We start from the raw sequence: 26,279 nt of genomic DNA on the forward strand, positions 1-26,279 counted from the left end.
GTAGTACCTCCCCAGATCCCACCTTCTCTATCTGTATCTTGCTCACAGAAGCCTTGGTTTATTGCCCAGATGCCATTAAATGCTATCAAATATATACTGGCTAAGAGCTTGAACTCTAGAATCAGACTGCCTGGGTTCAAAACCCAGCTTGCCACTTCCTAGTTGTATGACCCTTGGGCAAGTCCCTTAACCTCTCTGTGATTTGTCTGGAATGTGACGATAACTATAGCACTTAAATCATATGCTTGTGTGAAAATCACATTGACACATAAAATGTCTAAAATAGTACCTAGCACATAGTAAATCCTCAATAATTTTAACTATTAAAATGAATATTATTATACACTGGAAATTAAGCGAGGCATTATATACATCATCGTTCTGTCATCTAATGATAGATCTGAGACTGGGATTTGGCTAGAGCCCAAGCTCATGGAAGATGGGGCCAAATCCCACTCTCCACAGACTCTGTACTTTATTTATGAATAAATATTCAATACAGCTTGCGTCATTTGAAGGTTAAACAGGAAAAAAATAGAGATAAATGAAAAGTTGCTACAAAATAAAGGAGGGGCAACACTGATTCTCAGAAGGTAAGCTTTAAATATTGTTTACCATAGGAACTAGAAGAAAAGTTTATATGAGTTTGGCATCCTTAGTAGGAGAAAAAAGACATGAGATGGGAGTAGAAAACCAGAAGAAGAAAGCAGGTTTTTATGGAAAAAAGGATAGGATGGAAAAGAAGAGTGATAGAAGGAAGAAGCACAGGGAACCTAAGAATGTAAAATCTGCAAATAAAAGTAGAACTGAGTGGTGGGAAGCTGAATCCGTGACATGGAGAGTGAGCTCTGTTAGAATATAGAAGAGAAGAACCAAGGAACGATGACAGGAATTAGGAAATGTTAGTATAGGGCTTTGAGGGTCTTTTTCTCATCTTGCTCCCGCATTTCAGTTAACTTGTGTATTGTGAGGTGGCTTCTGTTGCCAGGAGAAGTTTGAACCTGCCGTGTACCTGTCAATTGCCCTTCTTTGGCTCCTTGACCAACACCAGAAAATTTGTTTCTTTCGGCACATCCTTTACCCCCCCCCCCCCCCCCCCCCCGTTTCAAATGAAATCTCTTATCCAGTATGATACTCCAAAAGCTATAACTGATGTAGTTCTGTCCCAGCACTTCCTAAGAATGGCTTATTTTTGCGTTGTTAAAACACCATCAGAAGAGTTGCTGAACTTAAAACGTTTTTATTCTACAAAGCAAAGCTGTAGAGGGCAACATAATAACTATTTTTATTACCAAGAAACTTGAGAAGTGATTGTCTGTATCCTTTAAACCCATATTGAATGACCTAATTCAGAGCATAGACCTAATGGCAGATATCCATCATCAAAATTATTTTATTATTATCTTCCTTTAAGAACCTGTTTTAATTATGTTTAACTATCGGTACATATAATGTGATCTCAATAATATAAATAAAACAATCTACACCAACACGAAAACAGATTGTCAGAAACTATACTAAAATGTTAGCAATGATTATCTCAGACAGTCATGGAGTGAGATAGATAGGTAGTTAGGTAGGTATGTAGACAGATAAATATTGTAGATAGATACATAGATACATAGATAGATAAAGAGTTTTTCTGTGTTTCATATTTTCTACATTGAATATAGTAACAACAATCCTTTGGCTAAAAAGAAGAAATCTGATTTACAGTGGCTTAAACAAATAAGGGCTTATTTTTCTCATAAAAGAGTAAGTCTGAGGCACCTGATGTTGTTTCAGAGGTTAAGGATAACAGAGCCTATTACTCTATAATTTTCATGCTAGTCTTTTATGCCTCATGGTAACATAGTGGCTGCTAAAGCTCTAGGCATTGTGACTTGTTCTAATCAGGAGAAGCAAGGGATGCTGAGCCAGCTGCTCTTCTGTATCCTTTTATCAGAAAAGCAAAAACTTTCTCTAAAATGCCAGCAGACTTCTGTTTTTGTCAACTGAACCAACCCTGACTGTGAAGGAGGCTGGGAAAGTGAATATTTAGCTTTCCGGCTCCATAGCCAGAGGCAGCAGCAAGGGAGGGGGAGGAAGTGAAAATGAGTGTTGAGTGAACCAAACTTTGTAGTCTGCTAGAAACACTTTTTAACATGTAGTATTTTTATAATTGAAAAAAATATTTTTGAGATTATTTTCAATTTTGATCTATTACAGAATCTTAATAATGTATAAATAAGCATACGAAAAGGACAAAAAGAAAGCCACAAAAGTCTGAAAGTTGTCTGCTCTGGGTCTTGACAGTAGTAGTATTCTGCATTAGTGTTTCTGTGTGTGATAGAGGGAGAGATTGGGTGGTTCCTTTATTTATATGTACATGGAAGAAGTGATTGGCTAGAGACAGAAGTGTAGATGGACAGGTGGCTGGTCTGGCAGGGTAGACAGATAGGGACCCACCCCTTCCTAAAGTAGCAGGGTTGAGGTGTGTCAAGAACCAACAGATGGTTTGGGAAGCCCGAGTCTAGGTGATTTCTACAGACTTCTCTGATCCTGTGAGTCTACACCTTGAATAAAGGAGATAGATGGGGTTTCAGATTTAAAGCTGTTCACAGGAGGAACACACGGTTAAATCTTGTGATGTGCATGAGTGAGCCAGCCTCAGGAATTTCCTAAGTAAATTCCTCTCAATTAAACAGAAAGGAAAGAAAAACTGAAAGCAGTAAATGGATTCACAGTTTCAATCCCATTTTGCTCTTTTCCATGTTTTTGAAATTGCCCTAACCAAAAGCCCATGTACTAATAGAAAAAAGAGCAGAATATATGAATCACTTGTTTTGATAGCATTATGCTTAATCTAGCTAGAACACTTCACACAATCATAGAGTTTGAGTTTTCTATCCAGTGTGAATTTTTAAAATGAAGCTTTTCAGACCCGATTGCCTTGAAAAAGCAAATTTCATAATTTGCTCTCCAGCCTTGCTGGAAACTCCATCTGTCTTTCCAATTGAATTTGCAAAGGGAAATCATTTTGAAGAGCTGTCCTTTTGGCCAGCTCTTCTGCTCCTCCTCCCCTTCCCTGTTCGTTTCCAGGGCTCCTGTTGGTCTGGGCAGACCATGCCATCCTCTCATCCTCTCTGGACTGACGGAATGATGTGGCCTTAGGAGATGGGCTTTGGCCTTGCTGCAGACTGCACAGTTGAATTTTGCAGCAGTTGCTGCCTCAGACTCTCAGAGGGGCAAAGTAATCCAGGGGGAAAGTGCTGGGCTGGGAGGCTGTGGGCCTGAGCTCAGGTCCTAGCTGTATAACTTAGTGACCATGTCACCTTTGTGAGTGTCTTCAAAAGCAGGCCCAGTTACCCTGCCTTTGTCCTGGAGTCAGATAAGATAATGGAGGCCTGAAGACTTTGAAAACTGACAAGTGCCGTAAAACATTAGATTTAATTCTGTTCAGTAATTCAGTGAGCATTTTTGGAAACAGTGAGTCTTAGGTTTTCTGAAGCGTATCCATTAGGGAGCTAGATTAATGAGACTAGTGTTTAGGAGAGAACTCTGAGCTGGAATTACATATTCGGGAGTCACATAATTGGTTCTTGTCATGGTATTGAATGAGAGCACAAAGGAGAATTTTGTGTGTTATTGTCACTATTAGTGCTACTACTATTTTTATTATTTAGGGAAAGTTTCCCCACTTCCTTGTTAATTATCATAATGAAATTGGGAGGAAGCCCATATATGGTGTCTTTTAATTTATATTCTCAGTGAGTTACATTTCACAGGTAAGAAACTGCTGAAGGGGATCAGTCAGTACACCAGATGTTAAAATTAGGGTTTCTAGCTTCTTAGTCTTTTGCTTAAATTATTGGATACCAGCCAAAAGACTTCCTAATTAATTAGTTTTGATGATGTATTTTAACAACTTCAACTATATGACAGTACAGAAGTGAAGTTTTTTTTTCAGATTATTAATTAGTGCCAGGGAATAAAATCACCTCAGCATCCAGTGTTTCTCAATATAGTCTCTCGGCATTTGGGGATGCAATAGTTCTTCATTGTGCGGGACTTACCCACATGGTACAGGCTGTTTGGTACCCCTGGCTCCACCCATAGCCTGCCATGTGGGCCTCCAGATATTTTGACAACCCAAATTCCCCTTCTGCACTTCCAGATGCCCGTGGGGCGGGGGGGGGGGGGGGGGGGGGGGCTCCTCTTCCATATGTACACACTGAGACCCTTAAGGCAATGGGCGCCATTTCTCTCATCCTATACAGAGCTTGGATGTAATATTCTCAGAGCCTTTGATTTTGCACTCTCCTTAGATGACATGATCTGGTATCAGTTCCCTTTGGTGTACTCGCTTTAGAAATATGATGGCATCTTAAGGCAAAGTGAATTACACTCTGTAGTAAAATAATGTTAGAGGGAGTGGCATATTTTGCTTTTGCTATTTGTAATATCAAGCACTATGGTAATTGAGCTGTTTGGAATAATTTGGAATAATACTGATACCCTAGAAAATGGAGTATCACACCGTGGTATCCACTGTTTTATTTGATCCTCAAAGTAGCCATCTGAGATAGATGAAAACTTAGTAGCTTTCCTAAGAGCATGAAACAGTGAAGTGGTGGAACCAAGAATAGGGAACTTCTAATTCTCGTCACAGTGCCATTCCATCATAAAGTACTGTCTCTAAGTGACTGGCACTTCTTGCTTATTAAAGCTGGTAGAACAGAACCAATGAAACAAATTGCAGCAAAGTCAAGAAGTGACAGTTTAGGGAGGTAGGCAGATGACTGAGGCAAAGTCGTCTGAGCATACAATAGATGCAAAGGGGGTTTTTGATTGCTTGCTTGTTTATAGCTTGTTTCATTCCATAAAGGAGTTTAGTTAGCTTATCAAATACACTAGAAATAGAAAGTCACGATCAGGGAAATACACACAAAAGTAGGAAACCAAGATTAAAGAAAAGAGCCTAAACATGCAGCCCATAAAGGCTAATAAAATAGTTGTTAAACAGTTTCATTTTCAGGTCAGAGCTTCCTGGTGACCAAAGCAAAAAGAGAAGCACATAATCCTCATTATCTAAAAGATAGGAGCATAGAATTTCTCAGAGGAATGAAAACTGAATTTTAAAAGAAATTTCTGGAGAGTAGTTTTACATAAGGGATTTTGGTAACAAAACTTATACTATCAAAAAATTTTAACACCAAAGATTATAATAGATTTCAGTGTGTTTTTTCTGCTATCAAACTTGAATCAAAACCAAATCAACTAACCTTAGGGCATTAAGATTAAACCTCAATTCACTGAAGGCTGTTCTCTGTGAGTCGAAGGTAATTTGATTGAAGTTTATGGATTTTAGTTGTCTTACTTGATCCAGGGCTAGAATTTAGAACATCCAGAGGTGTGGATGACCCCAAAACCACTCATGAAATAAATGCCTATTAATAGGTATCTCTCTTCTCACACAGACTTTTTAGGACAGTTTGAAATTGTAGATTATGACAAGACTTATAGAGTTTTGATATTGGAAGGCACATCCATCAGGATGTGTTAGGATCTGGTGTGGTAACAACAGCCCGCAAATCTTAGTGGCCCCAAACAACAAAGGGTTGTATTCATGCACAGCCTACCACTGGTTCATAGCCCTCAGGGGCAGCTCACTAATCCAGGCCTGCCGTGGCTCCATCTTCCTCCAGCGGTGCCATCTGGAACACGGAGCGTCCACAGTCAGTGCAGCAGGGGAGGTAGTCCAGTCCTTCATTGCGCTCTCTGGGAGTAACACATCACTTCTACTCACATTTCATTGGGCAAAGCAAGTCACTTGGCCATGCCTAACTTCTAATGAGTAGGGAAATAGATACCTGGAGGTAGAAGAGAACCAGAGAACAGGGAACATTAGTAACGTCCATCTCAGAATGGGGAGAAAGGCAGGCTGAGCCGAGTGAGCGGGATGAAAAAGTCAGGCATCCAAGGCAGGGTCGGAGTGAGCAACAGGGCGAGTGGGCTGCCTCATGGCTGGCACAGCACCTGGGGCACGGGGCAGGGATGGCTGGGCTGGACCTGGATCCGGAAAGCTCGTAAATGCCATTTTAATTGGCCTACTCTTTATGCTACAGGCCAGAGGAACCCTCAGAAGGTGCTCCAGGGAGGTGGGACTGGTCCAGTTTCTAGAGGCTCAGCTCAAGGGAGGAGCAGAAGCGGCCAAGGGAGGGGGAGGAGCAGAAGTGGCCAAGGGAGGGGGAGGAGCAGAAGTGGCTATCTTTGCCTTTCAGTGATTCTTCCCCAGGGCTTGAAACAAAAGAAATGTTTGTTTCATATAGAAACTAACTCCCTGTAACATTCTCTGCATTGTTAACTTATGAGGGTGCCTCCCACCTCTTATTGTGAACCAGAATGAAAACCAGGCATACTTTGCCTTTTCCAAACAGTGACTAATGGCCGGGCTTGGCCAGGCAGGCCCAGCATATTTTTCACTCTGCTCTGGGCTTCGCACCAAGTTCTCTCACAGTGGCCTGGTCACAGCCGTTAGGGATGACTGTGCCTAACACTTCCTACCTCATCATCCATCTCCAGAGCCCCCTCTGCAGCCACCTCCTTTTTAATAGGTTTAATTATTACTTCCCCTACTTCATGGCACAATTAATCTTCCCCGCTGCTTCAGGATTTACAGCCGTACAGGCCCAGGGAATTACTGAGCTGTTCACCTGCAGTCTCGATTTTTAACTATCCGAGGGAAGGTAGGAAGTGGGGCCATGTATGAAGGCATTGAAGTATTTGTGAGCTCCAGTGGCTCCAGCCTGGCTTCTTGTCACCATCACTCAGTCCAGGCCTTTGGGTGGTGGCAGGAGGGGACTACGGAGGAGCTGCCTCTGTCTGTGTTCAGCCTAAGGGAAGCCTTGAGGGCCTAGGATGGAACAGTTAGGGCCTCTCTGTCTATTTCTCTTTCAACTGCATTTTATTGTTTGGTCATAAGATGAACACGTTCTAGGGATCTAACGTATAGCATGGCAACCACAGGTAATAATCCTGTATCGTAAGAGAGTAGGTCTTAAGCATTCTCACCACAAAAAGGTGATAAATGTGTTAATTAACTTGGTTGGGGTAATCATTTCACACTGTATATCAAGTCACATTGTGCACTTTAAATGTATATAATTTTGTTTGTCATTTGTACCTCAGTAAAGCTGCAGGTGGGGGTGATAGGACAGGTAGTTTCCAGTGAAACTTGTTTGTGGGAGGGAGAGGTGACATGTGCAAGGATTTCCTCGGCTTTATTACAGCCACCTCCTCAGGACTGAGACGGAAGGCAAGGGTAGTTGGGATCTGGGACAGAAGTGCCACTGTACTCTCAATGTCACTAAAGACATCCTAAATTGCCATTGAAACAAAAGAAGATAACAGGCTCTTAACTTCACTTATCCTTTGGAGGAACAGGAAGAGCCTGGTGGGTTTGGTAGAAAAAGTAGATGTAATTAAGATAAATGAGAGCAGAAGAGACACGTGATGGCCCAAGAGTTCTCCAGAGGTGATGCCCACACAGACGATTACATCTGCCGCCTCCCCCTACGTTCCCGAGTCTCTTAGGGTTTTCTGGTCTCTAATGTATACCTCTCTGCTCTAGAAACAAATTTATCCAGACCATCGGTCTGTTATTACATAGCTGCCAGAGGGTTGGTTTGCCACAACAGAATACTTCTGTTAAGAAAGAAAAAAATGGATATAAAATCATGACCACCTTTCACTGGAAAGCATGCCAGCTTCATTCCAGAAGGGGAGCAAGTGAAATAGCATGGACTCCTGATTCAGAAGAACCAGGTTCCAGTATCAGTCCTGCTGCTTAGAGCCATATGGGCCTGAGTAAGTTCTTGAACTTCTGGGTCTTGGAGACCACAATATCAACCTCACAAGATTGTTTTGAGGAGTGAATGAGATCATCAAGTAGAGAGCCAGGCACAGGTTCTCAGGAAAAGCGTACCTACCGGGAAAATGCTTGTAGCTGAAATCAAATGATAGGTAATTTTGGAATGATCTGACATTTTAAAATACCTATACCTTTGCTGTCTTCTACTAGCAAAAATAATGGAGACTTGTCTCCGGGAACGTAAATAGTTACCTGAAAATCAGTTAGTTAAGACATCCAGTTGGTTGCATTTATAACACAGAGCACTATGCTCTTCTGCCTTTGATTGTAGCCATTTGTTTACTAAGGATCTGTCCCCTCCTCCCCACCCCAAGCTTTGAGATATTTTAAGTACAACGTAGAGAACTCTACGTGGAAACTTGAGATGGAGAGAAGGGGTCCAGGGAACCTAGAGATGTCTGCAGCTGGAATAATGGGTCCCCAGGAGAAACTGGGACCCATTCCCCTGGGCAGGGGGAGGATTGGGAGAAGCAGCTGAGAATGTGCAGTGCTGCAGAATATTCTGTGGAGCAGGTTTTCTCAGCTGTTTTTACCATCCCTTCCCATTCTGCCTCTTTGATAGACAAAGCATCACCTATCTTTAAGATCGTTTGAAATTAAAGGCAACTAAATATCATGATGATAAACTAATCAGGGCAGTGGGACAAAGCATTGTGTTTTTCTGTCTACACATGTCCTCCTCCCAACCTGGAGAAGGATATGTATGGAGGCTGGTATAGCTGTAGAGGCTGGTGAACAGCTGGTTTCTTTTTTCTTCTGAGGTCCCAAAGACGAAAAGAGAACTTAAACATCCATAGGGACTTAGGAATAAGGAGGTTTCCTGATCCAAAACGAGCTACAGACCTCTTTGCATATCTCAGTTATTTGATTTAACTTTGTATTGTGGGAATTTTCAAACACATACATACACACAGAGAGAAAATAGTCTAATGAATCCCCATATGACAAAAATCCCCAATTATCAACATTTTGCTAATATTATTTCATCTATTTTCATAAACACACACATACTTTACTTTTCCCCTCTGCTGGAGTATTTTTAAAGCAAATAGTAGACACCATGTTGTTTCATCTGTAAGTAATTCCATATGTATTTCTAGCAAATGAGAAGTTTTTAAAGTACAGCTGCTGTCCTGTGTCACACCTAGTGAGACTAAATACAGTTCTTTTATGTTTTCTGCTTATCTTGAAAGCAGATGGACTGGTACAGCTGAAGGTCTGTGGGTCGAGAGTCCCTCTCGCAGCTCTGTCACTAATTCAGTTCCTCTCACTGGGCCAGGGTCACGTCATTTATAAAGTTAGGAGAGCTCTTCCAGCTTCCAAATCTTGATATTTCCTCTGAAAATAGGTGGTGATTTGGTTAGGATGTAGCCGAACTCAACCTGTTTGAAAGCAGTGGGAAAGAATAGATGAGCTCTTAAAGCCCCACTTGGATTGTGCACTATTAATAATCAGAATAATAATATTTTCAGTAAATGAGAGGAATGCATCCACATCCTTTGTAGAAGTACATGCAAGGCCCTACTTTTAGAGAATTTGCAAGAGAAATGGCTTTCAAAATTCACTGCCAAAATGCTAACTATTCTAGTTTCGGTAGAATTCTGTTAGACGTGTTCTGTTCACACCTCCCTTGATCTTTGCTGGTAATGGTTAACAGTAGAGGCAAAATGTATTGAGCACTTACTATGTCCCAGGCACTTGTGCCAAATTCTCATAAGCATGACTTCTTGGCCCTCACAACAAGTTTTTGCAGTAGCTCTCATTATTCCCATGGCAGGGATTCCTGATGCATAGGTGGAGACTTACTGTGGGGATGTATAAATCCATAAGCATGTGTCCTTTCTCCACACGCCTTGTGAGAACTGGGCTTTGTGAGGATCTTCTGCCCCACTAATCTTCCTTTAATTCCCCTCCCTGCAGCACGATGTCACCTAGCGCGCCCCTGCTGACAGGCCCTCTGTAAGTCTTCATCTGAGTGATGGCCCTGGAAAATCAAGCTGTAGTCTCGAAAGGGAAGGAGGATCTGCAGATTATCTCCTCAGCGTGTGCAGTCACTCTGCTGGCAGCTCTCAGGGCCGCTTTTATGTTGCCTCAACAAAGAGAAGGGCTGCCAAGAGTGTGTAATGTTCCGTTCAGAATTCTCCAGGCTGGCAGCGGCTGGGACAGTGCAGACACAGGGCAGAAGAAAAAATCCCACCTCAGCCGGCCCATCGCCTTTACCCTTGCCTGTGTCTGGAAGTCTTTGTTTTGAGAATCTTCCTGTGCTTCCTTATAGACCCTTGGAACTGTCAGCCGAGGAGGAAGGTGGGGGAGAAGGGGAGTGTGTGGGCAAGCTGGCTGGGGGTCAGATCATTTTGCCATAACCAGCAGGCAGTTTCTTTCACAACTCATTGAACCCTGGGTAGCCATTATCATCCCAACTGCTCCCTATTAACTAGCTAGACTCTTGAGGCCCTGAGAGCAAGAGAAATGGAATTTTTCTTCCTTTGAACTCTCACTCTCTGAACACTGCTCATACCATGTTTAGGAAGTATGCGATAGTTAGCAAAGCTTATTGATATACACTACTGTGTTTCTTATACCATTTCTTTAAGATGATTATAACCTGGCCTTATTTATAAGAAAACAAAAAACACCAAAAATTTTCAATTAAAAAAACAAAAACAAAACAAAGGCTCAGAGACAGAAACTTAAGGTCTCAAAGATACTCAGCTGAATGAGGTGGGAGCCAGGCTTGTAAAACGGGATTCCTGACTTAAAGTCTGTGCCTTTTCCATTATAGTGTGCCTTCCAGATACTTAGCCAGCTTCCTATACGATGCGGTACAAGTGGGAGGATGGGGTGCTAGCCAGGTGACCTGTTTCTTTGGTGGTAGGGGACATACAAAAAAACCTAAGCTTCCTCAGTTGCCTTCTCTGAAAGTCCCACACTGCTCACTTCCTCTTAACACCGTCTTAGCAACCAATCATACTGGCTTAAAAATCATTGCAGTGAAATCCAAGAGCTGTGGGAAAAAATCAATGTAAAGGCATCGCTGTGGGGGGAAAGTGATCAGAGGGATGTGTGGGCACTCCTGCTGCCCTCCCAGTTCTGGCTCTGGTTATGACTGTGCACTCATGGCTGGGCAGGTATTTTCCTGCTCATTTCTCCTCATGCAGAGAGGAGAGGGAATAAATGATCATTTCCTCTAAGGATACCTGGAAATTTGAAACATACAAGTTTTAGATAAAAGCATTTGAGGGATACAGGCCACATTTGGGTCTTCAGAACTGAAATGTTTCATTCACTAAAAGGGTTTCAGGTGATGCTAAGGTCGTGCCTTTTGGCAGCTTAGAGTTTTTAACCTCAAGAAAGGCTCTGAAAAACTGACCCTTCCAGCTGGGATGCCAGTGACAGCTCCAACCCAGAACAGGGACCAGACCCAATCCCCAGGAATATTTCTCTGATTGGAGCAGAGTTTCAAAAAAATTTGAGTAATTTTTAAATCAAGGTTGTGCATTCATCATAGAAAAACCATTTAAAATACAGATAAGCTAAATTTCACCACGCAAAGGTTACTACTGATATAGTCTGCTGTATGTATGAGTGTAAACATATATGTATATACATATATCCTAATAATGTTTTTAGTAAGTATACTGTTTGTGCCATATAACACCTTAATGTATTATAATTTTCACATGTCAATATATAAACTTCTACGTCACCATTTTTAATGGCACCATGTTATTCCATCATATAGAGTACCATGATTTGCTTATTTTAAACTATGAAATATTTTACTCATGCAAGAAAATACACAGAAGGATTACCGTAATTTGTTTAATCTCTACCAACTTGAGAATTCCCTTCCCTGGAAGCATATAGTAATTTCAGTAACTAATATTTGAATTTCACTTTATAGTTTACAATGCACTTGCACATGCATCATTTCATTTGACCCTCACTACTGTTTTCTAAGGTTGGTATCAAGATTATTATTTTCCTGCATTTATAGATGAACTAAAGAAAGCTCAAAGAGGCTAAATGATTTATCCAGTACCCTAAATCCAGTTAATGTCATACAGATGGCTGGATCCAGAGATAGGCACAACTCCTGGGGCAGGGCAGACCTCCGCGGCAGGCAGAAAAGGACGTCAGGACCAGAGGAGTGGCCCTGCTCCTTTCTCTCCCACACCCCACTCACTTCAGCTTTATTATGTGTGTTGACATTGTTTCATGACTGTCTCCCTTATGACCCTGTGTACTTTCTGAGGCCAGACACGTGTCTTCATTTCTCTCCCTGTGTGCTGCCTACCACAAGGCTTAGTACACAACAAATATTCATTTAATATCTGCTGGGTCATTGTGTAAGTAAATGAAGGAAGGAAGGAAGGAAGGAATGAAAGGTATCGTAGAGCTAAGCAAATTACAGAGGCTGGATTTTTGATAGCTTTCTTTCTCAATGCCTCTGTTTTCAGTTCAGGCATTTTAGAAAGAACCCATCTTGGTGTTTTTGAGTTCTTATACTTCTGCAGGTTTTGGTCACCAGTGCAAAGTTCACATTTTGATACATAGAAAAGCATGTTCAAAACCAAGGACAAAGAGAAACCTGTTTGCATACTAGATGCCTTTTCTGTGCCTCCCCACCCCAGCTCCAACTTGAATGAACCAGGCTGTCCTTAAAGGCTCTTCCCTAGTTACTTTTATTATATCCCTCACTTGGAACTACTTTATATTTATGATATTTATGATATATCTCATTTTGAACTGCTTGTAAAAACAACAGCTTAGCCTAGCAGCTATAGCATAGTTTATGAGGGCTGTTTGAAGTGCTGTTAGTGTTCACTGTAAAAGCTGGATAGCAGAATTACAAGAAATTTTGGAACAAAAATCATTCAAATCCCATCACCTAACAAGGCAACTCTTTTTATTTTTGCATAATCCCCTCGAGGTCTTGTCCATGTGCACACATTCATTTTCCAAGTCATTGTCACAGGGAGCACGCAGCATTATTTTCTGCTTTTTCCACTTAACATTATTGCAAGAAGTCTTTTCCCCCTGTTTTTCTGCATAGACTTCATAATTATCTTTTTAATGACTGCATAATCCCCTATTGAGTTGATATACCAAAATGTTCTTATATAATCCCCCAGTGTTTGCCATTGAAGATGTTTCTGATTTTCCACTAATGTATAACGCTGCAGTGAAGATTGTTATGCGTATAGCTTTTGCTTTTGTCAGATGATTTCCTTAGAAGCCATTCCCCTGAGCAGGATTGCAGGGTCTGAGCAGCACCTTGTGTGTGGTTCTTGCCATGCTGCTCCTTCAGAGGCTGCTCCTGTTTATGTCCAGCAGTTGATGTGTTTACCAGCTTCGGGGCCACCTCATCCGTATAGGGTATTTTTAAAATTTTTTGTTTGCTAATTTAGTAGAAGTAAAATGGTACTTCAGGGTTGCTTTCTTTTTGCATTTCTTTGATTATTAAAAGAAATTAACATTTTCCCCCATGGTTACTCTTTGTATCTCCTTGGATGTGAGTTGTCTGCTCACATTTACTGTTCTTTGCCTATTTCAGTAAATTGGGGTCTTGATTTTTTAAAAAATCAAACAAGTGAAATCTTTACACACTATAGCTATTGAATTTTTTTGTATAATTCATATATTTTCCAGTATTGTGTTTGCCTTTTAATTTTAGATATATATATTTGTAGTATAAAACTTATTATTTTTGTAACCAAATCTGTCAGTGGTTTTTTTTTTTTTTTTCCCTGTTGCTTTGAAGCTTAGAAAGCTATCCTCCCTCTGGAGAGCTGATAAATATTTAATTCTACCTTCTGTTATTTTGAATTCTTTAATTCATCTGGATGCTATTTCAGTATTAATTGAGTTGCAAATTACATTTTGTCTAAATCGCTAATCAGTCATTCCAACCCTTTTCTGTTCTTTTATTCTCAGGAATCATACACCAGATGAAAGGTGATTATGATACTGCACTGAAACTCCACAAGACCCACCTGTGCATCGCCCAGGAGCTGAGTGATTACGCCGCCCAGGGCCGCGCCTATGGGAATATGGGCAATGCCTACAATGCTCTGGGCATGTACGACCAGGCGGTCAAGTACCACCGGCAGGAGCTGCAGATCTCCATGGAAGTGAATGACCGTGCCTCGCAGGCATCCACGCACGGGAACCTTGCCGTGGCCTACCAGGCCCTGGGTGCCCACGACCGGGCCCTGCAGCACTATCAGAACCACCTGAACATTGCCCGGGAGCTGCGTGACATCCAGAGCGAGGCCCGGGCTCTCAGCAACCTGGGCAACTTCCACTGCTCTCGAGGGGAGTACGTCCAGGCCGCCCCCTATTACGAACAGTACCTCCGGCTTGCTCCTGACCTTCAAGACATGGAAGGAGAAGGGAAGGTCTGCCACAATCTCGGCTACGCCCATTACTGCCTTGGAAATTACCAGGAGGCGGTGAAGTACTATGAGCAGGATTTGGCCCTGGCCAAAGACCTTCATGACAAATTGAGCCAAGCAAAAGCTTACTGCAACTTGGGCTTAGCATTCAAGGCTCTGCTGAATTTCAGCAAAGCCGAAGAGTGTCAGAAGTACCTGCTGTCCCTAGCCCAGTCCCTGAATAATTCCCAGGCTAAATTTCGAGCCCTGGGGAACCTGGGCGATATATTCATCTGTAAAAAAGATATCAATGGTGCAATAAAATTCTATGAGCAGCAGCTGGGCTTGGCTCATCATGTAAAGGACAGAAGACTGGAGGCCAGTGCATATGCAGCCCTGGGCACTGCATACCGGATGATCCAGAAACACGACAAAGCTTTGGGTTATCACACGCAGGAACTGGAGGTATATCAGGAGCTGAGTGACTTGCCGGGAGAGTGCAGAGCTCATGGGCACCTGGCAGCCGTCTACATGGCCCTTGGGAAATACACGATGGCATTCAAGTGTTATGAAGAGCAGCTGGATCTAGGGCAGAAGCTGAAGGACCCGAGTCTAGAAGCCCAGGTCTATGGCAACATGGGCATCACAAAGATGAACATGAATGTGATGGAAGAAGCCATCGGCTACTTCGAGCAGCAGCTGGCCATGCTGCAGCAGCTAAGTGGAAATGAGTCTGTGCTCGACAGGGGCCGGGCCTATGGCAACCTGGGGGATTGCTATGAGGCCCTGGGTGACTATGAGGAGGCTATCAAGTACTATGAACAGTATTTATCTGTTGCCCAGAGTCTGAATCGCATGCAAGACCAAGCCAAGGCTTACCGGGGCCTGGGAAATGGACACAGGTAAAAGTGACAGAGGACAAATGTGGTTGATAAACCTGCACAAAGAGCAGTTGTGACAGTAATGGTCACTTAATGTCTGCATGGCAGCTTATTGACTACAAAGCATTTCCATACATACCTCATTTGGTTCTTCCAGTAGTTCTGTGAATTTAGCAGGGGATATTTTTACCCTTATGTTATGGAGGAAGAACCTAAGGCCTGGAGTTTATGTCCAAGATGACACAGCTTAAAAGGGACAGCTGAGAGTTAAACCCAGGGCTCTCTGACTCCAAATGCACTGCCTTTTGACTACATCATAATAGCAGAATAAAAGAGATAATAGGAATGGGAAAGATGAATGAATCAATCTAACTTATCTTTCTGAATGCCCCTCACATTATATGTGTTCATTAATATAATATCTGTACCCACCAATTACTTGGACCCCATTTTGTTGCTTTTAGGGAAAACCACCTCATAATAGTGAGAATGAATAAACATATACTATCATGCTAGGCACCTTGCATAGATATCTTAATATTTATAGAAATCCTGTTTTAGTCTACGTTTATTATCATCTGCTATGGGATGTGGGATTTATTAGCATCCAGAAACTGAAGCACAGGGAAAGGAATTCATGTGTCCTACACAACTGGTGTGGTCTGCCACCAGAATCCGTGCTCTTCTCACTCTTATCGTGTCATCTTTAGCAGCACAAAATGACACACTGTTGGCCAAAGTGATGCTTTCCTTCTGAACGTGGGGAACCCAAGAAGGTGTCTGTGTCTGCAGAATATACAGCTTCTCCAGATAGGCAGGGGATTAGGGCTCCTGGAGTGGAAGAAGGGCAAGGGTCAGACTAAATCATCACCCACAGACTGCTCTGAGAAGCTCAGGGTGAAAGATTTATAGCCTTTGTAAAGTGATTTCAAAAACATAGTCTAAGCGGTAGTGGAAATTGGGAGGCCTGAAGAACCAAACAGTTCACTTGCTATCATTGTGCCTATTAATATATTTTATATTTCCTATGGGGTGTATATCCCATTGAATCTCAAGCTCTTGGGTAGGTCACTAAGGGATGACTTTTGAATTGCTTTCCAGATTATGAAATTCCCCTGCATCTCACTCTAAGGGCACATGATAGATTTTAGCTAGAAGAGGAGTTAAGAGCTTCTATAGTAAGTGACAGTGACAAATGCTTTTCATTTTCTCAGGGGCTTCAGCATGTCTGCACCTGCACAAAATAATATCATTGTTTTTCTGTCTACATCCCCACAGGGCAATGGGGAGCTTGCAGCAAGCCCTTGTGTGCTTTGAAAAGAGGCTCGTGGTTGCCCATGAGCTCGGGGAGGCCTTTAATAAAGCCCAGGCCTATGGAGAGCTGGGAAGTCTGCACAGCCAATTAGGGAATTACGAACAAGCCATTTCCTGCCTTGAACGCCAGCTGAACATTGCTAGAGAGATGAAAGACCGAGCTCTGGAAAGTGATGCCGCCTGTGGCCTGGGGGGCGTTTACCAGCAGATGGGGGAATACGATACAGCCCTGCAGTACCACCAGCTGGATCTGCAGATAGCAGAGGAAACCAACAACCCCACGTGCCAGGGCCGGGCCTATGGGAACCTAGGCCTGACCTATGAGTCCCTGGGCACCTTTGAGAGGGCCGTGGTCTATCAAGAACAGCACTTGAGCATTGCTGCACAGATGAATGACTTGGTGGCCAAGACGGTGTCTTATAGTAGCCTCGGAAGGACCCATCATGCTCTGCAGAACTATTCCCAGGCAGTCATGTACTTGCAGGAAGGTAAGTGAAAAGATCCATCGCAGCTTCTCAGTCTACTCTGTGACTGAGCTCACAGTCTCTCGGAAGGAAGTGTGCACAGTGTGAATGGCCGTCTATGCCTGGAGTAAGGATCTCAGAGGCCACATCATCAGTTCAACTCCAAAACCATGGTGTCCCCCCCGGGCATTCCTTAGTAGTACAAAGACTTTCCACTGTCCAGGGCGCATAACCCAGCTTGTCTTGCTCTGCTTGCCAGCTGTCCAAGGAGCTGACATCCTCCTTGCTTTTCAGAGCCCTCTACTGAGTGGAAAAAACATTCTCCAAAAGGTGAAGTTAGATCTAATCGTGTACAAGTTAAGGACCTGAATCAGAGGAATATGCACAGCTGTTCCGAGCCCATCGTCCCTCTGGAAAATATCTAAGCTGTATCAAAGCTGTGTAGAAGTCCACTTCAATGTGGCAGCCGGGGTCTAATCCAGAAGCACCCACCTGAGGGTTGCCCAGGCCATCAGCCAGGTTTCCCAGTGCTGGTTACCCATGGTGCTGGGCTGGCACCACAGAGGGCTTGTTTCACGGAGGCCCGGAAAGTGACTGCATCCCTCCTTGCCGTCTCTTTCGCCCCCTCCTCCCACCCCCTTCCCTCTCCAGCAGGCTTCATGCAGTTACCTGCGCACAGTCAGGCCTTGGTCGCTTCCTTCCTCGCCAGGCAGGAGCCCCACAGCAGTGTGTCTGCCCTCCACCCCTTTGGAACCTCCTCTGGAAAGCACTTCCTCTCACACAGGCACATGGCATCCTATCATCCTGGGAGGGAAAAACAGCAGATATGGCGTTCTTGGCTCAGTAATAGAAGGAAATGGTTGCTGATTTCAAGTAAAAAACTCTCACTTATATAGCTTCCAAAATTTTTGGCGTATATAATTTATCTAATTGGATTTAATTCTCATAGTAACCTTGAGAGGTGTATCTTTTTATTCCCATTGGCAGCTAAGTGACCTGAGGCTCAGAGAGTACGGTGGCTTGATCCTGACCATGCGGTCAGTCAGTGGTGGCGTGGGGCTTAGCCCAGGTTTCCTGACCGCAGGAACCACACAAGACCCCATATGTAGTTGTTTCAACCTCCCAAGAGCAGAGCAATGCTGGGGAACCCATGTCCACGATTACTCCTGAGCCCCAGCTGGAAGCCAGGAGAGAGGGATGCAGCACACGAAGTGGAGAATGGGTCAGGGGCTCATGGTCCCTGTAGTCCTCTGCCCAGACCAGGGCTTGCTCTGGCCTGCAGGCTGAGAGGTTACTGACAGGCTGGAAGCCACTTCCCAGACATTATTTGGCTCCCACTCAATAGGAGCTCTGCCTCAATGCATTAAATGTGAGAGTTGGCTTTTGGTTTCCTGAAACTAGACTGTGGTAAAACTCTAACAGACTGGGGGTGATTTTCAGTTGAATATGTGAAAACTATTCAATTCAGACCCAGTGTATGACAACCTTTCAACTGTGTTCTTTGGTACTTCGTGAAATATTATTTCTATGAAGCAGCTGCTTTGCCTGAGATATTGTAACATAATTCTATATTTATGGAAAACTCTATTTTTATTGTTGTAATTTTAAATCTTGCAGAGATCTAAATTCTTATTGTGGCATCTCCACAGTGTCTTTTTCGTGGACGTGCTCTACCAGAGAGTCTGGTATGCCTCGTGTGCCCGACCAGATGCCTCTCTGCATGAGTTGTTACAGAACCTGGAAGGCCCTTTGTGAGTGCTGAGTTGGGTCCGCAGCCTCTTGAAACGAGGGAACAGTTCAGTTGGAAAGCACTTTGGTACTCTGTCTCCCTGTTGGCTTTCAGAACGGGGATGTGGACTAGCATCACCCTGTCCATGTGCAGTAGAACCTCACAGGCGGGCCTGGCCAGAGGCTTTTTATTTTTTTTATTTTTTTTTATTTATTTTTTATTTTTTTGGGGGTACACCAAGTTCAGTCATCTGTTTGTATACACATATCCCCGTATTCCCTTCCTTCCTTGACTCCCCCCACCTCGAGTCCCCCCCACCCTCCCCGCCCCAGTCCTCTAAGGCATCTTCCATCCTTGAGTTGGACTCCCTTTGTTATACAACAACTTCCCACTGACTATCTATTTTACAGTTGGTAGTATATATATGTCTGTGTTACTCTCTCGCTTCGTCTCAGTTTCCCCTTCACCCCCCGCCCCCTCCCATACCTCAAGTTCTCCAGTCCATTCTCTGTATCTGCGTCCTTGTTCTTGTCACTGAGTTCATCAGTACCATTTTTAGATTCCGTATATGTGAGTTAGCATACAATATTTGGCCTTCTCTTTCTGACTTACTTCACTCTGTATGACAGATTGTAGTTCTATCCACCTCATTACATATAGCTCCATCTCATCCCTTTTTATAGCTGAGTATGCTCTCCAGGTGATTTGTGTGGTTACCTGTGATTAAAACCACTGATCTCATCCAGCTTTTTCTCTTTTTGTAAATGAAGAAAGGGAGCCTGGAGCAATTTAGTGACTTACCTGGGGTTATGTAACTAGTTTCTGGCAAACTAGGCTCCAGCAGGGCTGGATGGGTGGGCCAGATTCCTAAAAGGCAGAAGTAGGTAGGCACTGGGGCAGGGCAGATACCATGTCTGTCCAGTTGGCTTTTAGCTCTTCATTGTTGAACTTCTAAGGGCCAGGGAGTGTCCTACATGTTGGAGATCCAGCGGGAAGCAAAGTCAAATCCCTGCTTGCACAGAACATACCTTCTAAAGGAGGTGCCTCAGTGACCTTTACTTCCAACCCAGAGGCCCAGACCTAGGAGGGAGAGCTATATTGAAGAATGAATATGGTTAGCTTGTTGAAGGTTAAAACAACAGGTTTCCTCCTGGTTTTCACCCAAGAGCCATTCCTTTTATTTCTGTTTCTACTCCATGAAGTATTTTAAAATGTGAATAATTTTCAAGTACATATTGTTTTTGTTACCCAGTGACATGATTTAAACTTAGAATGCTATTTCTACGTTTTCTGAGTTATGTGCATTTTGAAATGCATGATATTTTATGAGCTTGAACCTGAGTATCACATTTATTAGCCTCTCAACTGACTCAGTTCCTTTTCAAAAGTCTGAAATTGTGTGAGCCCAGCACGCTCAGAGGCAGGCTCTCATTCACCCTGAATTAGATTAGAAAGAGGAAGTCCTTCCTTTGTGTGTGTAGTTGTAGTGTGGGAGCCTTCCTGCTGTCTCGGCACTAGCTAACTCGTTTGTACAGAGAGCAGGATAATGAGGGCAAAGTGATGCTGGGAACAGCTTAGTGGCCAACACAATAAATGGTTGCCTTCAGATTTGACTCCACAAAGCCCTGGAGGTTGCTGGTGTCCTAAAATCCAGAAGCTTGCTGTGGGTAAGTGACCCAAACTGCAGGTGCCTGTCTGAGGGCCGTTAGAATGAGGACAGTCTCATTGAACGCTTTCGACTCTTAAAAGCACTTGTTCTGCAACCCCGCTGAGGCACATCAAAGTCTCAGCCTTAAAGGAAAAGCAGATTGGATGTGAAATGCCTCAGTGGCATCAGTAACAGAAGGCAGGGTCAGGTGGTGTGAGCATTCTGCTTCTAGGAGGACATCCAATGTGTCTCTCCATCAACACTGATTGGATGCTGTGCACATGTGACAGGAAAGAGTATTAGCTGGGCCTCTGTACTTGACTCTGGAACTGTTAAGAAAGACTTCTGCCAGCCAGAGAATTGGGTTGGATAAATTTATAGACCAGCAGTTTTCATTTGCAAAGCTAGGGATTTCATAGCTGGGAGGACAGCTGGTTAGGTTCCATTCATTTCAGTGTTTCTGCCTGCCCTGCAAACCTGTCTCCTGCTGATAGCCATCACCTGAGCTCTTGCTGGGGCAACTTGGAGTGACCTGGAAAGGTTGCTACCAACACAGAATTTGAAAAGAATGCTTACTCTGCCTTGGCTGATTCTGCTCTTGTCCTGCATTTTAACTAGCTGTGTTGCTAACACTTTATATACACCTGAAGCAGAATTACCCTCCAGAACTCCTTGGCAGGGTGGAATTGTCTGTCTTCTACGTGTGCTCAAAATTTCTCTATCTAAATTCAGGTTTAAGGTTAGCAGAGCAGCTGGGCCGAAGAGAAGATGAAGCCAAAATTCGCCATGGTCTTGGCCTCTCCCTTTGGGCGAGTGGGAACCTGGAGGAGGCCCAGCATCAGGTGAGCAGGAGAACCCTGTCCCGAGTGGATTTTGTTTCTAGAAGCATGGAAGACCTTGGGATTACTATCCTAGTAGTGATGATGATGTTTGCCAGAAGTGTTGATCTGTCTTGGGTTGACATACAAGATTTCTAGCCTGAATCAGCCCAGAAGTGTTGAACCATACTAAAGACTTGTGCTCACTTGTGTGATAGATTTCTCAGTTTCTTTGGAATTCTTGTATTATGTGCTGCTGTTCCTCATTAAACCTTAAAATGAAATTATGTACATTTTATGACAGAAGTAAGTAATCCAAGAATTCATAATTATTGGATTTACTGTCTTTGTAGGTTTCTAGTTATATCAATAGATGCTTGTCTTCCCTCTCCTTCCCTCTGTCCCTCTCTCTCTCCCACACACACACACACACACACACACACACACACACACACACACACAGAGTTCATGTTTCTGCGTACATACAAATAGTTGAAGAGAATCTTGTTCTCATGCTGGCTCTGGAAATTAGAAAGATCCCTGGAGTTATGGGTTCTTCTGTCAGGTTGGAGGAGTTGTGAGATGGCGTCTGAAATCACACGCTAAACCACTTAGGCAGCACTTACTGTGGAGGACACTGCTCTAGCAAAGGAGGCCAAGGATCGGTGAATCCAGGCTCCTGTCGGATGCTCATGGAAAGTGAGGACATGATGTGCCTGGACTTGTACCATAGCATCCTGGGATGTTACAGCATTTTACAATTTAGAGAATTAATTCTCTAGTTTTCTGGCTTCAAAAATTAGTTTGTATTGATATAGTGATTTATAGTTTTCTAAGTACTTTCACTAACTGAATTTATACCTAAATAACCCTGTGAGGTAGAGTGATAACCATTCCTTTATAGAGAAGAAACTGAGGCTCTCAATCTTGCCAGAAGTCACCCAGCAAATTAGTGGCAGGGTTGGGAATACATTCCTCTCCCCTAGTCTAAGTCCCTTAGTCTTAGAATTCTGTGTTGCATGAGTTTAAAATTTGATACTCTTTCCCCATGTAAATATCAGAGGAAAGCCTTGTGGTCCCACTGACCTTGTGGTCCCCTTAGAGTGGCAAGACAGTGTCTCCTTAGGAGCGTAGTGTGTCCTGTCCTGGGGTGTCCCTGTGAGTGGACGTGGCTCCCTGGAGCACTGCTGTGCAGAGCAGCGTCTGCAAGAAGCCCTCTTCCTCCTCCTAAGCTCACGGCTGCTGTCAGGGTTTCCCCCCAGCCTAGGGTCTCCAGCCTGCCTCCCCCTCACTTGCTCCCCTTCTAGCCCTTCTGCACCGTGAGGTGTTGGGGTGGTGAATTACAGTTGCTTGATGACAAGAGGAGAGGCTTCTCATTTGTTTTAATTAAAATCAGCACTTGATTGCGTTCATAGCTGATTTTTTCTTACACAACTTTCAGACTACAAGTCTATAACCTGTATCTTTTAGATGCCCTTGTCTGTCAAAAATTGATTACACAAACTGTAATTTACTGAGTATGATCTAATTGATGCCTTTTCAGGTCCACAAAGACCTACCTAGAAATAAAGATTCATCCTTTGAACCCTTTTAAAACAATTTTTCTGTCCTGTACCAAGATGTGAGCAAAAATTGTCTCTAGTCCATGAATGGCTAGGCAGTGGTTTCTTGAAAATGGATGATGTCCTTTTCCCTTTCTTGCAGCTTTATAGGGCATCGGCCTTGTTTGAAACTATCCGACATGAGGCGCAGCTGAGCACGGACTACAAGCTCTCCCTCTTCGACCTGCAGACGTCCTCCTACCAGGCCTTGCAGCGAGTGCTCGTAAGCCTCGGTGAGAGCAGCGGGGGTTCCCACCTCGTGTGCGTGCACCCCTGTGTCTGAGTCGTTTAGTCAGTGCTGTGATGAAATATGGTTTTTTGTCACGGCAGACTGAAGCCACAGCCACAACCCAGCTGTTGAACATTCGTTCATTCATCCAACAAATATTTTTATGTGTGAGTGCCAGTCAAGAAGGCTCGGTTTCCAACTTCTAGACGCTCTTAGCCTATCAGGAGACAGAAGTTGGGAGTCCAGTAGGGTGTGATTAGCGCTAGAGTCAAAGGAACTCAGTTGCTGTGGGTGCAAAGAAGCTGGTAGGCAGACCCGGGAGCCAGAGAAGGAATCCTGGAGACAGGGATGCTCGAAACAGGTGCTCTGCCAATTAGTACCTGGGGGCAGGTACCTGAGAATATACTTGGCCTCTTCCCTATTTCACTGCCACACATCTTTTAATTTTGCTCTCTAGTAAATGTTTGTACTGTCTGCCCCTGAAGCTGTGACATAGTCAGTGACCACTCTCCCAGGCCTCTGGGCTGCGTTGCACTGGGACAGCATCCACCTCCCCTTAGCTGGGCCTTAGCTGTTGCAATCACCCTATTCCAGCTACCCTGTCCTCATCCTCTCCTCAGGCCTGTCCATCTCTGCAGATCATTTTCCCCAACCCAGAACTTGGGTTAAGGAGGTATTCACTGGAATTAACAATGTCTTTGGAGTTGGATGGTGAGGCCTCATCAATAACCTGCCCTTTGCTTTACGTGTGTGAATACTCAAACTTCCCGTTGAGAGATGTAGCTGTGAACTGTGCTCATTGCCTGGGGTTACAGTCTATTACCTATTGCAATCACTGTGTTAAATCTGTCTAGCACTTTGGGGCCAGTTTTCCAATGTGTACAGAAATCATCCCTGCTGTTCCAGCTAATAACTTAATAGGGTAAAAGAAGACATTTGCATACACACATATAAATCCCTGCTTTCTACTGATACTCAGACTGCAGGAAGCGGGGCATCCTTGAAGTGCCGTCGGAGCTGCGGCATCTGATCTCCTGCCTCTGCCTGCTCTGTCTTTGGACCTTAGTTCTAGCAAGACACTAGATTACAGACTAGTTTCTTAGACAAAGTGAGATTAGAGGTTGGATTGAAGGACTGAGGAAAAGCTTGAAAGAGAGAAGCAATTTCAGAGTTAGAGACCTCGGAGGTTTGAACCCTCTGCCCATGGGAACGAGACAAGACAAGAAGCAAGTGTGTGGGAGCCCAGAATGGAATGAGGTCTCAGCTCTAATGATTATAATGTCATTTGTTACATATACTGTGCTTCGAATAATGCCTACCAGGCATCTCCACATTTCGGGCCTCACTTAGTCTTTGAGATAGGGAGGACAGGATTCCTCGTGTTCAGTGAATGGGGAAAAGGCACACCCAGGAGATGGACCAGCACGTGTGAGGGCACAGAGGTATAATTTGGCAGGAAATGTGGAAACAGGGCTGGACAATGTGTCGCAGAGAGGGAGTGCATCAAGGAGAAATGGAAAGATGGTCAGGAGCCCTGTCCTGGAGGGCTTATCTGCCAAGGCCAAATCAGAATCCAAGCTGAGCAGGGCAGTGAGAGGGTAACCAGAGTGCAGAGCATCGGGTCGAAATAGCCAAGTGAATGGGGTCAGAAGCCAGAAGGCCAGGGAGTAACTCAGGATGTGGAAGGAGAGAGGACAGGGCTGAGGACAAAAGCTCTGAACAGTCAGCTCTCTTGTGTGTGGTGGCGGCTTACTGTGGCTTGGAATCTGAAAATGTGGGGTTTGAGAAGCGGGTTATTGCACCCGTCACCTGAGGCGAGGGGTTGAGTTTGAAAGAGTCTGAGAGTCTGCCACATGTTGGTGTGCAGAGGCAGTGGGGTTTCTGCCCACCTAGGGCCTTTGTACCTGATGGCCTTCTCTGATAAGCACACTCCCTGTGGACTCCCAGCCTATCTCTTTGTCTCCTAGGGCATCACGATGAAGCCCTGGCCGTGGCCGAAAGAGGACGGACAAGGGCGTTTGCGGATCTCCTGGTAGAACGACAAACAGGACAGCAGGACTCCGACCCCTACTCCCCAGTCACTATTGATCAGATCTTAGAGATGGTTAACGGCCAGAGGGGACTAGTGCTTTACTATTCCCTGGCTGCGGGCTACCTGTACAGCTGGCTGCTTGCTCCTGGGGCAGGTAAGATCTCTTTCTGTGGGAACAGGGCAATTAAGACACTATCCTCAGGGATATGTGTATAAAAACAGGTGATTGAACTTGGTGTACCCCCCAAAAAATAATAAATAAATAAATAAAAATTAAAAAAAAAAAAAGACACTATCCTGTGAAAGTCTAATGAATAGAGGTGGGAGAGGTGCGTTACCATAGATCAGATCAAGGAGCTAATGTCGGCTTTCAGCAAAACCTCAGCCACGGTGGGTAGTCTGTGGTGGGACATTCAATTAATAAGACAGCCCAGCTTTCTCATTCCCCCAAGAAATCGCTGCTTCTTGCTGGTGAATGTGGAAGCATTTATCAAGGAAGACTAAGAGCAGGAGGATTAATTTCACCAGCAGCCCTATTTTTAGGCAGCTGTTGTTCATTAGCTAATAAACGGATAACTAAGTCCTAAGGAGTTCTTTCTAGATATGATTTAATAATTGTGAACCTTTGTCATGGTGCAGTTAAAGAGACTAAAATGATTATGGCAACTCTATCACAGTATATAAATGAAGTCTTATGCTCGAGATTTCTGAGTTTAGCAAAACCCATTTTTAACCAGTACATTTGTAAATCTGTTTCAGAAGTAAAAATCCGCTTTGATTAAATCGGGATTAAATGTTCAGGCTTTAACAGTTTCACTAAGTACAGAGCCACTAATTAGCTGTTAGGGCCTTATTTTTTGCGTAATAAAGCGCTGATGGTTTTACCATTTTGGAGACACAGCAGACCTAGTTAGAGTTTGTTGACTGGGAAGTGGGTCTTATAACTGGGAATCTTGAAGAATGGGCTTCCTGAATAGCTGTAAGCCAATTTCAAAAAGTTCAACTGCCAAGGAGGACTGACAAGATTTTCTTGATTGCGTTTCTGTCCCTTTGATTTAAAAAAAAAAAAAAAGGATGGCTGGATGACAGCTCTGAGATGCTTCTTGGGTTCTGATTACATTCTGAGAACAGCTATACATTCTATGCCTCAGCATTACTTTCTGTAATTTTCCCCTTAATTCCATGTTTTTTAAGGTCTTTCCGTAAAGAACGTTCTTGCCTCTGACCTTTCTATGCTAAAGGTTTTAAGTTGTGATGCTCAGGGTGACTTGGTG

At 43.7% G+C, this 26,279-nt stretch overlaps 2 protein-coding genes across 11 annotated transcripts in view; one reads left to right on the top strand and one right to left on the bottom strand.

Annotated features, from left to right (window-relative positions):
* LOC130858340 (protein lin-28 homolog A-like) overlaps positions 1-5,752 on the bottom strand; it is a 29,245-nt gene extending 23,493 nt beyond the window's left edge. The window contains exon 1 of the mRNA XM_057744668.1: positions 5,653-5,752. Within this exon, the coding sequence (XP_057600651.1) occupies positions 5,653-5,752 (100 nt within the window). The remainder of the gene's footprint in view (positions 1-5,652) is intronic.
* TTC28 (tetratricopeptide repeat domain 28) overlaps positions 1-26,279 on the top strand; it is a 586,106-nt gene that overhangs the window by 459,261 nt on the left and 100,566 nt on the right. For all 10 annotated transcript variants that reach the window (XR_009055063.1, XR_009055064.1, XR_009055062.1 and 7 more), the window contains 5 exons: positions 13,850-15,191; positions 16,449-16,972; positions 21,058-21,167; positions 22,848-22,977; positions 24,941-25,159. Coding sequence is in view for 6 of the 10 variants with exons in the window: in XM_057745050.1 (XP_057601033.1) it covers positions 13,850-15,191; positions 16,449-16,972; positions 21,058-21,167; positions 22,848-22,977; positions 24,941-25,159 (2,325 nt within the window). In the remaining 4 variants the exon portion in view is untranslated. The remainder of the gene's footprint in view (positions 1-13,849; positions 15,192-16,448; positions 16,973-21,057; positions 21,168-22,847; positions 22,978-24,940; positions 25,160-26,279) is intronic.

Source organism: Hippopotamus amphibius, chromosome 8 (assembly GCF_030028045.1).
Source record: "Hippopotamus amphibius kiboko isolate mHipAmp2 chromosome 8, mHipAmp2.hap2, whole genome shotgun sequence".
NCBI classification, from domain to species: Eukaryota; Metazoa; Chordata; class Mammalia; order Artiodactyla; family Hippopotamidae; genus Hippopotamus; species Hippopotamus amphibius.